A 17467-nucleotide genomic window follows, 5' to 3' on the forward strand; every position below is an offset into this window, starting at 1 on the left:
GAGTATTCCAAAGATGCCCGGATGGTCTACTTTTCCCGGTTAGAATCCGAAATGCAGATCCGTGCACACTCTAACGGCTATTGCCCACAACCCATTGCACGTTGGATGAGGGTTCGATTAGAACTACAAATACAAATGAAAGTGTTAAAAAAAACTACAAACATGGCAGATGTGCAAGACCAACGGTAGAGAGATAAAGGGTTTTGGGTGATTAATTCCTAATTCCTTCTAACCTGACAAAAATATATAATGTTATCCACATTATATTTAATCTGCAACAGCATTGTGAACTTTTGTAATGATATGTTTGGCCATTAAAGCTGCAGTCCATAAGTTTTGCCTCTTTGTCGCCATCTCTGTTTGAAAGCTGCAATTGCAGTTATTTGTGGAATTATCATCTTTACGTGGGTTGTGCATCGGCACGGCTCCTCAGCGCGGATGAATCTAATGCTTTGAGGAGAATGTGTGGCTGTCTGTCACCACACCAGTGGATACTGTACAGGTACTTCGGAATCACAGATTGTAGTCTTGGAAGTATGAACAAAATAAGAATTTCCACCGGAAAATGTCTGTAACAAGTAAGTAAAAAATCTGCCACTTTTGTTCTGACCAACTGAGAAAAAAAAAGCATTACAATAAATTGCGCTACCAATGGTGATTAAATCTAACGATCGCTTAGCTCATATCACATCAAACCGTGCAAATTATTATTATTATTATTGTTGTACCTTGTTCTGAAATTGTTATTGTTAACAACATCAGCATTGCGTGACTACGTGTAGGCCTACTTAGTGTGCATTGCGTTACCTGTAGATTTCAATTTCTGTACAGTATAATCTCTAATTGTCCATTTGTCATACTATACAATCCGGCATCAAAATGATAAGTTTAATTATTCCAGCTGATGTGAGAAATACATGATCCGCTATAAATGATCCGCCACCTGCAGCATCCTCAAATGACATGGGGCGCTTGTCAAACGGAAGGCTGCATCCTACGAAGGCTACATTTCTCGGCTGCTGCGTCATCAAACGTCGCTGAAGGCCATCTCAATCAGAAGGATCCTTGAAAGTCAGCTGAATTTGAAGGATGCATGGGATGTATCCTTCGTGACCTTCAATCACCCACAATCCTTTGTACACATTCTTGTCTGAATTTATGAAATGTAAGACAAAAATAATGTTTTCGGACATGAAAGCATAGATGTTATCTTTTGTTTTGGTGTAAATTACTCACTTAACACTAAACTGCCAATAATGTAAGCCACTGGGAGACTGCAGATGGATGTGATTCATGGTATTGCATTAATAGAAAGCCAGATAATATAAAGATTTGTAATACAAAGTATTTTTCCAACATTAAGGTTTATATGTATTTTCGTGCCGTGGCCCGTGACGGTGGGGGCGGGAACGTGTAACGTAGCCATGCGCACTTACTAGACCGTCTCATTCTAGCGTTTAATGCTGAGGAATACTCGAGCCTACAAGCCTCTGAAGGACTGAACTAGGAAGTAGAGGTCTGCATTCCCGCGGGAACCGATAAGATTTCTTGCTGCGCGGGATTAAATTTTGAATGAATGGCGGGAGCGGGCGGTCTGACAATAACCCGGTCGTTCCCGAGATGCTTTGACATCAGCGCGTCTGTGCTTGAACTTGAAGCGAACAAAACTTTCTGCAGTGGTGGCGTTCAAACAGTCACCAGTTCCCTGTCCTGAGAAACCTGCCAAGATGTGTTTTTTGCATTAGAGGTCTGCGCGAGTGCACCTTTAGAGAACATTCAACTTTTGTGATCAGATTTTGGAGGAGAGACGTTCTGAAACGGTCGTCAGTAAGCGTCATTCTTTTCTTGCGTGGATGTTAAAAAATATTTCATTTTGCAGTATAGCTAGTAAGCCAACAGTTTTCGTTTATGTATTTTTGGCTTAGCCTACAGTTTTGAGGGACATGTTGTAGGCTATTTAATTTAGCCTATTTTTCTCTGTGACATTTTTTCTCTGACATTTTTTATCTCTCTTTCTTTAGGGGAAGTTTAAACGCGAGATTCTGGAAACGATCTAAATTTAGCGGGACCCGTCGGGTCGGGAAGAAAATCACTATATGCGGATAGCGGGTGAACACAGAGTGAATTTTAGGCGGGAGCGGGTGCGTGCGGTATAGAACCTTGCGGGAGCGGGACGATAAAAACAGTCCCGCGCAGACCTCTACTAGGAAGGACGTAGCCTCGGTAGGATGCAGCATTCTGTTTGAGAAGCACCCATGGTCTACCAGCTGGGACTCGTTCTTTATGTAAACAGGCTTGACGTAATGACGCAAAGATGAACGCCGGCATGCTCGAATTTCCCGCGGCAACTTACCAGTACCATCTGAAATAAAAAACATTATTACAAGCTTCGTTGTGAATCGGGCTAAGGTAAGGAGATAGTTTTGAACACTGGCCTGGTTATGTACTTGCTCTGAAATTGACTTTGGGTCATTTTTAACCAAAACAAAGTTTTAACTTATAAATGCATCATTATGCAAATTCCAAACGTATGAGGAGAGTTCTCTGCATGAAAACCTACTAATTTAGTGTGAACGAACATGCCAGCCACCAGATGGCGATAGCAGATCAACACATTCAGGTTAGTTAAAAAATGTCAGTAATTTAAATTTGATTTATTCAATATATTATATTCCATATAGAATGTATTATATAAATCATTTATTTATGAATTTAATGGACCCACTTTATTTATTTATTTATTTATTTATTTTTTCAAAGGGAAGGAATGCTACTGTATCCTAGGGAAGGAATACCCGCATGTAGCCTAATTAGATCTGTAATTAATTTCTTTATCTATAATTAAACTGCTGACCCACCCTAACTCACACTTAAACCTAATCATACCAATAAAACTTGTTCCAATTTAATTATATCTCTATAAATGCAGCCCACTAAAATGAGTTAATCTAAAAAGTAAAAAATAAAAGTATGTTAAATCATTGCTTAGGCATCCATTAAGTCGTAGTATAATGTTAATGTGGGCCTGCCGATTGCCTTCATGGAGCCTTAGCTAGTACACACCTTTTTTCTTTTACAATTGCACTTGTGATTGAAACACAAATATTTGCTGGGAACTATATGGCATAATGATGGTTTGTGAGAGAGGTGAACACTGATCACTAAATCCTCCCTCACACAATTTTTTCTTACTTTACCACTGTCACTCCAGCACAACAGACTTCAACTTTTGAGTTCCCTGGCAAATGACAACATTCAATTATACTTCAACAAACCTGATGAAAACTGATCAAAAGACATTTCGGAAAGTACATGGAAATGACTTTTGTTATTAATAGCCAGACATGTGAGCTGCAACCACAATTTTTGTGCAGCATCATGGAAACAGGATTCTCAGGCCATATTTTTCTATGAATGAAGGCAAACATTTAAATCACGTCACAGACACTTCTCTCTAACACACAGGTCATTTTCATTTCCCTTTTGGAGAGAAATGATTTCAGTTGCATGATCAGTATACTTTGCTAAAAGTCTCTCTGCAAATAAGTGATGAGTCAGATGCATTTTACATTTATTTATTTAGCAGACACTTTTTATCCAATGTGCCTTACAAATGAGAATAAAACAAGCAGAAGTGATTAATCTAATCCAAGCACATCAGATCTGAGATAGGTTTTGAACATATTCAGAAATGTTATTCATTGCAGAGACTGTGAAATTGTCAGAAGAATCAGAAGTAAAAGCATCCATGTTGGCTTTTCAGAATTTCTCCAATGTCTTATTTCCAGCGACCTCCGACCTTTCCTTTACCATGGACTTTTTTGCTGTGATAAAGAAAAAGGTGAAACATCAGCATAATTGAGAGAACATTTTTCATATAGAGAGATTATTATAGTCTTTTTCATGAAAGAAAAATGCTTAAGAAATTCTGTCATCGTTTACTCGCCTTCACTCACCTTTAAAACGTTTTTTCTGTGGAACATAAAATAAGACATTTTGAAGAATGTTGGAAACTAGGCAAGTTTCGGTTCCCACTGACATCCATTGTATGGACAAAAATACAATGCAAGTCAGTGGGAACTGAAACTGCTTGGCTATCAGTACTTTTCAAAATATCTTCTTTTTGAAAGAAATGCATACATTTTTGGAATGACATAAATGAGTAAATGATGACAGAATTTCATCTTTGGATGCATTATCCCTTTAAGGTCATGTAGAATTTCAGCTTTTACCCCAATTTGCAGCCTGGACAAGTCGATGTTAGTTGTTTTTAGCTTCAGAGTTGGATGATATCAAACATGTTTGAAATTTTGAGCTGATTTTAGAACACATTTTGTTTTAATTTGTCATGTGTGTCCTAGCAAAGAGGGGCATGTTTCTGCATGAATTTGTTGTTCACAACAACTTGAAACAATTTGAACTTGAAACAAAATCAACTTAACCCTTGTGCAACCTTATGGACATTTTTATCCATTTCAGTTTTGTTTTTTGTTATAAGTGTGCCTTTGTTAATGCCAACTACATGAATTTTGGCTCAGGTGTTTATTTTTATTGGAATTTTAATATTTTACCCTCATTTCCTTCAAAAAATCAATTTTACCCTTCGTACAAAAAATACTCACACTCAGGACCTTAAGGACAAAAATGTCCACATTGAAACCCATTAAAACTGCAATTTTTTAACCCAGGGCCATTTGACTATAAAATGATACAATATTTGCAAATAGGCATTCATTCTATCGGCAAGGCTTCAAATTTTACATTTTTACCATTATTTACTAGATTGTGCCATATTTTCATATTTGGCATATAAAAGGAATACTCGCTTTATTTGTGTTTTCTGCTTATGCATATTATAGTCCATTATAGAGTCAATTTGAAAAATAATGCAGCTATAATTGTGTGGGTATATTGGTAAGGATGTCAGAGTGTAGTTTGCATGTGTTTACTGAAAATTTAATGTGTGTAATTAGTTTGAAAGAAATTATATCGTACTGGCAATCAAAAAAAAAAAAAAAAAATCACACTCCATGTATGAGTCATGTATGGCAGGGTCATAGGGCCATGTGAAAACTATGAAAAAGGTCAAAGAAGGCTTTGAGGTTTTTCTTTTTCGACCAAACACGCATCTTAACCCTTGATTGCACTTTTTCACTTGTTATTGTTTTTGTACGGAGATAAAAGGCATGCTTGAATTTGAAGTAGAAGTTCAGAAGCCCCTAAACACATTGTTTTAGTTTTCACCACAAGAAAATGCTGATTTTTTAGTCTGGTAGATTTTATACAAAGTTTGAGTTCACACAGGTGTCCTCACAGCCAAACCTATAAATATGTGGTGCTTGAGGGGTTGATCATTTCATTGTTTGAAGAGACGTTACTCAGCAGAGGAAGCTCTGAAGCTAGTGTTGCCCACTGACAGTGAGCACACAGGTGCATTAGAAGCCGAGGATGTAAAGAAACCGATTTGTAAAGCGTTAAAATTCTGAAAATGAATGAATGTTTGGTAATTATGAATAGAAGAGATGCTGATAAAAAAAAACAGTCAGTGAAAGTGTAAAAAAATATTAATATATAATATTTCTATGACAGTTTTTTGGCATGGACATTTTTGTCCATTATGGACCTAAGTGTTAGTTTTTGTAAAAAATCTGACACTACATAAAAAATATAAATGCCTCAAAATTAATGTTGTTGTTCTTCATTGACCCACCCAAGAATCTAATAAGCAAAGAAAAAAAATTCTGCTTAGCATTTAGTTTATGAAAATAAACTACTATTTTTAATTTTTTCATAAAAAAACACCTATGGCATTATGTAAACAAACCAGCATTTAAAGGGTTAAAGTTCTTAAAATTAATGAATGTTTGGTATCTATGGAAAGAACAGATGCTGGTTAAAAAATTGACATCAGTGAAAGTGGAAAAAAATATTAATAAATCATATTTCTATGACAGTTTTTTGTCCATTTTGCACCTAAGTGTAACTTTTTTTTTGAATGCACGAGGGTTAATGTTACTTACAATTTTTGAGCATGAGAAATCCTGTTCAGCAGAACAACAATCTGTTAAAAAGGAAGCAAAAGTTTAGATAAATTCCATGCATTTTCACTTTCTACCCAGCTTTATCTAGCTAAACTAAACACAGACTTGCCAATTCAAACACATTTAGGTTTCATACAGTTAAATCTTTCACCAGTACCAATAGCACCCACATTAATCAAACCTCAGTTCAGCAAACAAAGTCATCACACCTCATATTTCTGTCTCTTCATTTGATCCAAGAGGTCAAACTTCTCTGACTCCAGCTGATAAATCCAGTTCCACATTTCCTGAGCTCGCTGCCTGTTTTGTGGAAAAACCATGCTAGTCTGAAAAGACTTTTATATGAAAAAGTATAGATTCTTTGCACATCTTGCATAATGGAAAACTTATAACTATCTGTCTATATGAGCATAGATGCATATTGTTATATTATATTATATTTGTAATAACATGGATTTGTATGTGTATGGTCACCTCAACCCATCCTCTCGGAGATTTTCGATGCCAAGAGGAGAGCGTCTCTCTGAAAGAGTCTTTCTCTTGATCTCTCGTCCAGTCAAACGCTTCCCTCTTTTCTGCTCTGCCTAAAACACAAAAACACTCATGTTCAAAAATGTATTAATGGTACATTAATGTACTTATATTAAGACTCAGTAACTTACCTTGGCTAAGAAGCCACCAAAGTTTGCCCCCATATTGGACAAAACCTTCTTCTTCTTGGCCTCGTCTTCTGCTCTCTTCTTAGCCTCCTCATCCTCTTTCCTCTGGCGCTCTTCCTGATGAGAGATCACAGACATTATATTTCACTTTGATATTCTGTATTAAATGCCACATACAACTTTGAGAGCAATTGAACATTTTATTTACTAAGTTTTAAGTTTGATTTCTAATTTACCGCAATCCTCGTCTGTCTGTCTCTTTCTTTCTCTGCTCTAACACGCTGCTGCTCTGCTCGTTCTGCCCGCCGCCGCTCCTGAGGACAGATGGACCGAATGGCCAACATGGAGAAAATTAGTACAAGGTAAAGAGAAAAGTGAGTACATAATGTTTTTGTGGTAAATTAAAGTCATAAAAGAGAAAAAAAAAATATGTAAAGATCAAGATTGGGAATTACAATTCTCTCCTTGAGACCGATCAGCTCTTCCTCCTCTTTCTTCCTCTGCTCAAAGTGGACATCAATTAAAGTCTGTAACTCCAGAAAGTCTTTCTCCATTCTTTTTCGGTGAATATCCTGAGAGAGAAAATGATATAGATTCGAAATAGAAAACCATAACATCAATGAAGTCCAAACTGAATGTTATTTTTAATTACATTTGCTAATTAATTGGGTACGAATTTAATCCAACCTCAACAATACACAGTCTGCTTATTCTTCATTGGACACGCAATATAAACATTCACACAGTGCAGGGTGTGAAAAGTGAACCCTGCATATATCTAAGTAATTCTCAGTACAAATCATCCTAAACTGATGCACAGAATCGAAATGGTACTTACATCAAAGTCTACCCGCTCACCCTCTGGAATCTTTGGAGGGGCAAGTTGTGGAACCATGGGCCTGTGTGAGAGAGGGTGATTAAAAAAAAAGGGGGATTTAAGAGATTAAATGCCCGAAGACATTTGGCAAATGCAGAGCATGTTCAAACACTTACTTGGGCCGGGGTCTTTCCTCCTCTGATAAAAGAGACAAAGAATAGGGGGAAAAAAAGAAACAAGGCAGTTCTTGTCAAATGTCATTATACAGTCCTTCCTGTTCGCACACAACTGTACAATATGCCACTAGTCTTGCTGCCCTTTGCAGTGTCTTATACTGAATTACACTGGTTGCATAAACTGTGTTTTTCTGGCTTCTTTTGAAATGATCTGGACATTCTTTTTAATAAAATTAGTTCCTCTGAAGCAATGAGACTAAAGGACACAATTGTAACATGGTTCTTTCATGACATTTTCAGTTCACAGGTCAATTTTATTCAACTCAGTTATTTATAGTTTTAAAGGTCATTAGTTATATAACATTCTGTGTTTAAAACGCATGTCAGTGGTGAGTAGTACAAATTAGCAGTAAAAGTTGGATTCAATATCACATTTAGAGCCTGTTTATAGTAATCTAATGTGGATAAAAGTACAATATGTGTATGTGTGTGTGTGAGAGAGAGAGAATATACACCGATCAGGCATAACATTATGACTATGGGGGTAAAATTGTTGCAATTTTCCAAATAAATAGATTATGATCCACAAATAAATGTAAAGAGATTCACAAAAAAAAATAATCAAATGCACTATGAATAGAATGAGATCCACAAATATATGTTAGGAGTTTCACAAAAATTAATAAATTCACAAATAAATAAAATGAGATTTGCTAATAAAAAAACATATTCACAAATATGTTTTTATGTCACTTGCACAATTCTCAAACAGACAAAGATAGTTAATATACAAGAGAAGTTACAAAAGAAGGCATAGAGCTGAAAAACTGAGGTAAACAGTCAATTAACAGAAACATAATGTGAATAAGTGAGTTTTGAGAGCAGTTTTAAAGGTCCGAAGTGAAGAGACAACACAAAGGTTTTGTGGTAGTTTGTTCCAGAACTTGGAAGCTGAAATGCTGAAAGCCCTACCACCCACAGTAGATAGGTACTGCAAGCATGTTTTCTGAGCTCAATCTCAGACGGGTGATGTGAGCTGATTTTTTGGTAAAAGTGAGGGCCCGAACGGCTGAATTCTGAATTAGCTGCAAGCGATTTAGGACTTTTTTAGGTAGACCATAAAACAAAGAGTTGCAATAATCGAGACATGAAGTTATAAAAGCATAGACAACAGTTTCAGCATCTTTGAAATTTAGTGAGGGTCTTAACGGACAATATTGCGAAGATGGAAGAAACAGGACTTGACAAGCTGATTGATATGGGGTTCAAAACATAGCCTAGAATCAAACAATACACCAAGGTTGCGTATAGTGGAAGAGGGATGAACCAGAACACCGTCGATGTTAATGAAAAAAAGTCAAGTTGGGAGGAATCAAAGGATTTAGGGCCTACTAGCAGAATTTCATTTTTTTCCGTATTCAACTTTAAGTAATTTTGAGCCACCCATATTTTGAGATTGTGTAAGCAAGATGTTAAAGAAGAGGGAGGAAAAACAGAATTAGGCTGTACAGTAAAATAGATTTGTGTATCGTCACCGTAACTGTGGAAATTAAAGCCATGGTGCCGGATGATCTGACCCAGAGGAAGTGTGTAGATTAAGAATAAAAGTCAACCAAGGACAGATCCTTGAGGCACTCCACAGGAAAAGGTGACAGAACGAGATTTGAATTTGTCAATGCTAATGAAGTGTTGCCTGTCTGAGAGATATGAACTTAGCCATTGTAAAACTGTTTCTGAAATGTCGATCACAGACAAACGGGATAGGAGTATAGAATGGCAAACGGTGTCAAAAGCTGCACTCAGGTCCAAGAGGACCAGAAGGCTAAGGACACCAGAATCAGAGACGAGGAGGAGGTTGTTCACTACTCTTAGAAGAGCAGTCTCTGTACTGTGGAGAGGACAAATTCCAGACTGAAATGGTTCCTGCAGATTATTTTTGTCCAGGTGAGTCTGTTTGTTGTGTGGCAACCACCTTTTCTTGGACTTTAGACAAAACAGAAGGTTGGAAATTGGTCTAAATTTACTCAGGACTGTGTCATCAAGGCCAGATTTTTTATGTATAGGGGTGATCATGGCTATTTTCAGTCCAGGCGGTACATAACCAGTCATAAGGGAACTATTTATCATGTGAGTGATAGGTATAATGAGGGAAGTAGAGTAGAAGTGAGTAGAGTAGAGTATCTGGAAAGTAGAAGTTTCTGGAGGAACGAAAGAAGAAAAAGATTGATAGATATTGTCAATTTTGTGTGTAAAAAATGTCAGAAAATTTTCACAAAGATATGAAGAACCATTAAGAAGTGGTGATGGTGGTTTAACAAGTTTGTTGATCTCTGAAAATAGGGTCCTGGGTTTACACTTTGCTCTGTTGATAATAGTAGACAAGTAAGTAACGTTTGCAGTGTTAAGGGCATTTTTATATTGTGATATGTACTCAGAGTAGAGGGTAGCATGAAACGGAAGACAAGTCTTCTTATAGAGGCGTTCAAGACATCTAGCCTTCACTTTCATTAATCTGAGCTCTAGGGTGAACCAAGGGGAAGAATGAGCTGAGGGGACAGTTCTGGTCTTTAATAGGGCCAGAGCCTCCAAGACATTAGATGTAGCTTCATTATATAATGAGAGAATCTCACCAGGACAAGAGAGATTAACAGAGAGAGGCAAAGATGAAGCAGCAGTAGCAATAGAGAAATTGTCAGTGTTTATGTTTTTCAGGTTTCGATAAGATATTGTAGATTTGCTTTTCGATTTAGCAAGGGGGAGAGAAAAACTAAAGTCAATGAGTTTATGGTCAGATATGCCAACTTCAAGACCCTGGATACAAACATTATTAATACCAACAGAGCAGATTAAGTCAAGGGTATGAGAATGGTAATGTGTAGGAAAATCAATGTGCTGTGTTAAATCAAAAGTCCAATATAGCCATGAAGTCCTTAGCAGAAGCACAGTCAGAATCCACATGAATATTGAAATCACAGAGCATAATAATATTGTTATATTGAGCACAAGCAATAGTGAGCAACTCAGAGAGATCAGAGAGAAAGTTTGCATGATGTTTAGGAGGTCTGTAGATCAGCAAAATCAAGAGTGGTGTGGGACCAGCAATTCTAAATGACAGATCCACAAAAAATCCACAGATGCGTGAGGTGATTCACAAACACGCAGGAAGAGATCCACAAATGCATGCAGCGATCCACAAATGCACAGAAAGCAATTCACAAATGTACAGAAAGCGATTTACACATGAATGCAGGCAGAACTGTGCTTGTGACATAAAAACATATTTGTGAACATGTCTTTTATTAGCAAATCTCATTTTATTTATTTGTAAATTTAATAAATTTTTGTGAAACTCCTAACATATATTTGTGGATCTCATTCAATTCATTTGTGCATATGGTGGGATATATTAGGCAGCAAGTGAACATTTTGTCCTCAAAGTTGATGTGTTAGTTCAGGAAAAATGGGCAAACGTAAGAATTTGAGCGAGTTTGACAAGGGCCAAATTGTGATGGCTAGACGACTGAGTCAGAGCATCTCCAAAACTGCAGCTCTTGTGGGGTGTTCCCGGTCTGCAGTGGTCAGTATCAGATATATTCAAAACTGCTTCTTGCCCCATTAGATGTGAAATACAGTAGCATGTTACTATTAAATGTCTAAATTACATGACTATTAACATATGAACAATTTATTATAATTTCAGTTTCACACTTGTGACAAATTTTAATTATTAATAGCCTATAACAGCTCTCTATGTCATGCATGTCAATGAAAAAGAAAAGCCACAAATGTTTCACAGTGATAAACAGAGGATGGGACAACACATTTAACAACACAGAACTCAGGGATCAAGATAAGGAGTTAAAGAAAGTACTTTTTAAGCCCTCACCTTCTTCCTGAGTCTCCTCTGATGAACACAACATTGAAAAAGAACACATCAGAGAACAATGGGTAATGTGGAAATAAGACATAAATTAGTAGATAGGCACACATTAAACTAATATTGATGTGTGTGGATGCTTTCCCCAAAAACGAAACAACAACAAAAAAAAAAAAAACTCAGACATAGCATAAATCTTCCTTTTCCTTTTCCCACTGTGTAACTGTGGACATATGACCCACTTTTTCTAATGAGCTCTTATAGCTTATATAGACAAAAACACTATATTCACAAACATGCACATGTGCAATATGGTCAAAAATTAAGTGTTATATTTGACTGACTGACTAAAAATTACATCACCCTTCAAAACATAAACAAACTCATGCTACCCATCAACCTTCTATACATTTTTTTTTACATGCTGTTCTGATTGTGCATGTCTTTTTTACGAAGATAAACACAGTACCTTGATAATCTGTATACTCCTGCTCTTCTGTAATACAGATCCAGCGAAGAAACATGAAATCAAAATAAATTAAACAAATCAATATTTTTAACAGATAAAGAGAAAAACTGGCTATTTAGTTTTCCTCAATCATGTTTTCTCCTTATGCAGAACTTTTGGTATTTGTTAATGTTCCGTCAGTGATGCAAATGTCATGATGCTGCTCATGACCCTATTCTGTCCTCTTTTTTTTAACAAGATAAAGATTTATGGGTTTTGAGAGACTGTGGGTTTTGACTTGGAAAATGAGGCCCGCTCCGTGTAACGCTTCACGATTCAGTTTTCAGACCATGCTAATGCAAATGCAAAAATGAAAAATTGAAACCAGACGTTAATTTTTTTTTTTTTTTCGTGTACTTCTTTAATAGATACTTTTGCTAAATTACGACTTTAGAAACAATCATTTGAATAAATGAAATCTAACCAATTTTCTAATTTTCCATTTTTTGTCTTGTAATTTGCGTAATTTGTGTATTTACCTACTTATTCGTTATTACTTTATTTTATTTATATACCTTATACTCTTGGTCAGGGGGGTGCATTTACGCAGTACAGACAGTAGTACAACCACGAGATCCTAGTTCATTTTCAGTGGGATAGGCAGCAGATGAAGGGCAGCTCGCGAGCAGCCGGAAAAAGTGAAATCCCGGTGGCCTGGCTTATTTGGCACACTGCCCAGCTTGTTTGTACTTACCTACTTATTCGTTATTACTTTATTTTATTACTTTATTTTATTAATATACTCTTGGTCAGGGGGATGGACCACCCGGCCCTCCTCTATTCACTCAGGTCTTTGAAGGTATTTTTTGATACTGGCTGATTAAATGGTTTCTAGCTTACAGACCCATGTAACATTTACCAGCACTGCACTATCAATAAGACACCATACTATTTTTCTCTGTTTATAACATACTAATATTAAAAACAAATAAAAGTTTCATTAATTTTATTAACATCTTATTGTTCCTTAAAAAAAATAGAATTCTGTCAATCATTGCAGTGCATTTAAGCAGCCCACTTCTCTATTTCTATTCATGTCTATGTTTTACAATTACAGTCCACAATTGCTTAAATAGTCCACCATGGGCATTAAGCCAGATATATTTACTTTTATCTCACTTGAGGATTATATGAAAATGTGAACTTAAGAACTGTTGCTTGGCCTTTTTGGACTATAAATCCTCACTTCGAGTTCACTTCGATTCAGATGTGGCCAAAAGTAATGACTCTGTGTCAGCGAGTTGTTTAATTACTAATAAACTGCAACAGTGCCCACCCACTTTTTCCAGCACCCGTGGTTCCAGAAGTGTTTTTTCGCATTGGGATTATAAAAAAAGTCTTTGTTAAAGAGTTATACCAGCTACAACATTACAAACTTTAAATTGAAGCAAAAAGTATTTGAAAATAAAAGCCTGTACAAAAATAAAGGAGGTTGCACCTCAGTCACCCACTGATTGGCTGCTCACTGTCGATGGGATAATTTCCATCAAGTTCGTGGTTCACAAATCTACTAATCGGTTTGACTGATGGAAATGGACAAACTAATTGGCTGCATCCGAAAACTTACGCAGCTGACTTGTTGCCTTGCTGCCTTATCAGACAATGACTTTGTAGGGAGCGTTTGCGCACAAAGATACCCCACAAAACTGATTTCGGACAGACTTCTGGGGCAGCATAATGGTTTAATGATCTACAGCAAAATAGAGCAGGCTTTGGTGAAAACTAAGTGAATATTTAAGTAGTACAATAGTAATTTCTTACTAGAAATAACATCAAAAGTGGAAAACGTTGGTCAAAAATGTACATTTATACACAAACTGACCACCAACCACAACTTTTAAATGCCATCTTTATTTTAAAGCTCAACTGTCACAGAATGGAAAGCACAGGATTGTGGGATATCAAAGGCAGCGGATACATCTAGGATACATCTACAGTATGCTGCCCTCAAATATCGATGAGATGAAGGTACCTCAGGAGACAGATGGGAAGTGAAGCTATTGGATTTGGATTACCCATGATTCTGCAAAGAAATCTCCAGCAATCAGAGAACTGAAAGAACAATTTGGCCAAAATAACTCTAACTCTTTAGCGCCCTCCCACTCCCACTGAAAAATGATGTACGCTCTTGAACTATTTAATAAATGCATATACGTATATATAGTCTAATTTGCCGCTGATCCCTTCAAGATTTTCAATATGCAGCCAATTAGTTTGTCCATTTCCACCAGTCAAACGGATTAGTAGATTTGTGAACCGGGAACTTGATGGAAATTATCCCATCGACAGTGAGCAGCCAATCAGTGGGTGACTGAGGTGTAACCTTCTTTATTTTTGTACAGGCTTTTATTTTCCCATCAACTTTGAGGAGACTTTGATGCTTTAAACCCTCACTGAGGTATTATTTTACCTGCTCCGGCATCCTCTGCAGCCGCATCCTCCTCCTCTGCTTCTCACAAATAGACAAGCCACAATAGGGATAAGTGAAAGGAAAACATAAGTGAATATCAATTCTGTGCCCGAGAGAGCACGTGGAAGCATCAGGAAAGAATATATAAATAAGTGTGTGCAAAGGATTATGTAAGTGTACACCATTTGTTATGGATGCATGCTAACAGTAACATGAGATCACTGTGTAATAATAACCCTTCCAGAAAAAGGCAGGGTAACAAGCCTAAGCACCCAATCAGAATTGTGCGTAGCTCAAGTGAAGCTCAGCCGAACCTCTAGAGGCATCTATAAGTGGCCTCTGGGTACAGATTATACCAAAGGCTTTACAGATAATCACTAAAGCTACAGTTTAAGCTGGGCAAAAAAAAATGAAGAAAAAGGATAAAAAAAAAAAAGATAAAGACTTACCCTCTGCTTGTTCCCTAATGTGCCATTTAGGGAAGAAATAGGAATGAGTAAACATTACACACCCATTAATAGTCAAACAGTCAGTAATGATTAAAAAAAAAGAAGAAACATTACTCACTCATATTCTTCCTCTACATCAGACATGATGAAACTGGATGAGAGAAGGAGAAAGAGAAAGCGAGAGTGAGACAGGAAGGAATGTCTGAACATACAAGCAGAACCACATAACTTAACATTTTGCAATCGCTTTAGAAAGAGGATGAGACAGCAGGAGAGAGTGACCAAAGTAGCACCAGATCTAAATTGTTCCATTGTTCCAAAGTGCTGACACCCCATTGAATGCTTCACATGAAGATCGATGGGGTGATAACAGCTGGGAATGGAGAGACTAAGACAGGGTGCGATACAATTTCTGACACTTTCTTCTGTTCAGTTCTTGCACATTATGCCTGCACGTGTGTGAGATAACCAGAAGAAAACTCAGTTTTACTGTGTATCTGCCTTTGCTTGTTTTTCCTAACTGGAACTTCAGGATTTGACTGCAATAATTGCAGTTAATGACTCTCACGCACTGTTTGATTGCAGTCATTAACCTTCCGTTGAGAGATTTCTCTCCTTGTGCCTCATCTTTCATGTCAGTGACATATCATATCTGCTATTTGAAACAATTTTATAGCTACATTGTCATCAGCAGAGAGAATTTATGAGGCATGTAGCTGTCACCGCTCCACTTGAACTTTACTGTCTCCAGACTAAGGCTTGTAAGCAGTGCCCATCTAAAAGCAGCCTTTCAACAGTTCGCCCTGCTGGTTCTTTGTTAATGGGGTTCTTATCATCTAAAGGGCACACGTCTGGCTAAATTCTGCGCAAAATGTTCAAATTACAAATGAATGAAACCTCTCGTTCTGGATCGACCCAAGTAGGAATAGAAGCAAGAGTCAATGAGACAACAGGATGGGGAAAGTGGCAGACAAAGAGGACATTTTGGAGACATGTAAGCTTATGGGGGGGGGGGAATAGCATTAACCACAGAATTCTAATAGGATAATTTTAGCCAAGAATGCAGAGGGAGATTACATGAGTTAAGGCAAATCTTTATTGTTCTGAGAGTGAATTTTACTAATAGTTCCATAAGACCATTTGGTCCGGGACACACTCAAACACTACAAAAATCAGCACTACTACACTACAGGCACTTATGCCAGGAATAAGTATGCAGGTTATCACCATCGTTGGTCAACTACACACCGTTTCGCCCATTGTTATTTAACTGCATCCATTTTTTTGCTTCTAAAGTATAGCACACAAGTCTGGTACAGGAAATGAAAATACATTAACGGATACAATTAACATAACTGCACACACGAACTTCAAATAACAAACAGATTTACTGTCTGAATTATTCTGATAAATTCAGTTACTTTTCTCCAGATGGAAAGAACAGACTGGGGGAAAAAAAGAAGTAACAAAAGTTATTTTACCTTTTGGTGATGGTAGGATGGATTCACAGTGGAAAAGGATAAAACACAGGCTCACAAAGGATGAGAGGAGAGTCCCCGTGAATTATGAGAGTTTTGTAATGCGGGACAATGGGTTGTTTTTATATGAGGACAGGGACAGATGGAGGGTGTTAGCAGCTACGGTATAGGACCATGGATGGATTAGAAATGAACCCAGGGACAGAAAGATGACCACCATGAGGGATTAGGGGAGACAGGGAGAATGACCTCACACAACTAACACAGAGATATAAAAAGAGATAGAAAAAACAAAGGGACAGTTGGGGACAAAAATAGCACAGGGGATTTAGAATAAATTCTTCCCAGAAGACATATTTTCTATTTGACACAAAGTAAAATAAGGTAATAGAAGAGAATTGTTGAAAATTGATGGGAAATTGTTGCTTTGTTGGAAAATTGCTTGGCTTTTGTTGGCTGGCAATACATCAGACTTTAATAGTTTACTGATCAGTTGTTTTTCAAGCTGTAACATTAAAACAACACATCTTTTACCTGCAAATTAGCTTCTTGCAGCTAATTTGCAGCGAATTAACAGCTTGCAGTCTTGTAATATTCAGAATATTAAATTTCTTCAGAATGAGAGACTTTTCTTTTTTTCTTTTATAAAGTATTAATTCCTTAGACAACACTTTGTTTATAGTCCTTCTAGTGCCTTTTTAGGTCACTCACAGCACTCGAGTTTGCCCACTTCAAATTCAAGCAATTTCAGAATACCTACCTTCTTTTTTCAGGCCATATTTTTCTTCAGAATATTTTCCTCCATCCATGTTGAATCTGGCTCTTTCAAAGTACCAAAAAGCTTTCAATTTCCTACAGATGAAGAGAAACACCACCGACGGTGGACACTGTGTTTCCTGTAGGTTTGCACCAAACGGAGAGTCTTTGAACTCATCAAACCACAGACTGCTCTTAGAGGTCTCAGGTTTTGTCACATGATATCAACATGATGGTCTTTATCAAAAGTGTCTCTCTTTGTTGTTTAAAGCACACAGTTCTGTGAAAAACACCTG

At 37.0% G+C, this 17467-nt stretch overlaps 1 protein-coding gene across 3 annotated transcripts; it reads right to left on the bottom strand.

Moving 5' to 3' along the window:
- Window positions 1-3559: 3559 nt before the first annotated feature.
- Window positions 3560-17451, bottom strand: tnnt1 (troponin T type 1 (skeletal, slow)). 3 transcript variants are annotated; one of them, XM_051887906.1, is made up of 15 exons: window positions 17176-17451; window positions 16419-16673; window positions 14938-15088; window positions 14489-14524; window positions 12040-12066; window positions 11580-11597; window positions 7694-7715; window positions 7539-7599; window positions 7156-7272; window positions 6937-7014; window positions 6704-6817; window positions 6516-6625; window positions 6251-6341; window positions 6021-6061; window positions 3560-3824 (listed from the first exon to the last, which is right to left on the bottom strand). In XM_051887906.1, exons 3-15 carry the CDS (start codon window positions 14990-14992, stop codon window positions 3779-3781), a joined length of 816 nt encoding a protein of 271 aa, XP_051743866.1. In that variant the 5' UTR covers window positions 14993-15088; window positions 16419-16673; window positions 17176-17451; the 3' UTR covers window positions 3560-3778. The 3 variants fall into 3 exon arrangements, with proteins under 3 accessions (XP_051743866.1, XP_051743865.1, XP_051743867.1); XM_051887905.1 differs by having other exon boundaries at window positions 14489-14527; XM_051887907.1 differs by lacking the exon at window positions 11580-11597 and having other exon boundaries at window positions 14489-14527.
- Between the last annotated feature and the right edge of the window lie 16 nt (window positions 17452-17467).

This window comes from Ctenopharyngodon idella, chromosome 3 (assembly GCF_019924925.1).
Source record: "Ctenopharyngodon idella isolate HZGC_01 chromosome 3, HZGC01, whole genome shotgun sequence".
Lineage (NCBI taxonomy): Eukaryota > Metazoa > Chordata > Actinopteri > Cypriniformes > Xenocyprididae > Ctenopharyngodon > Ctenopharyngodon idella.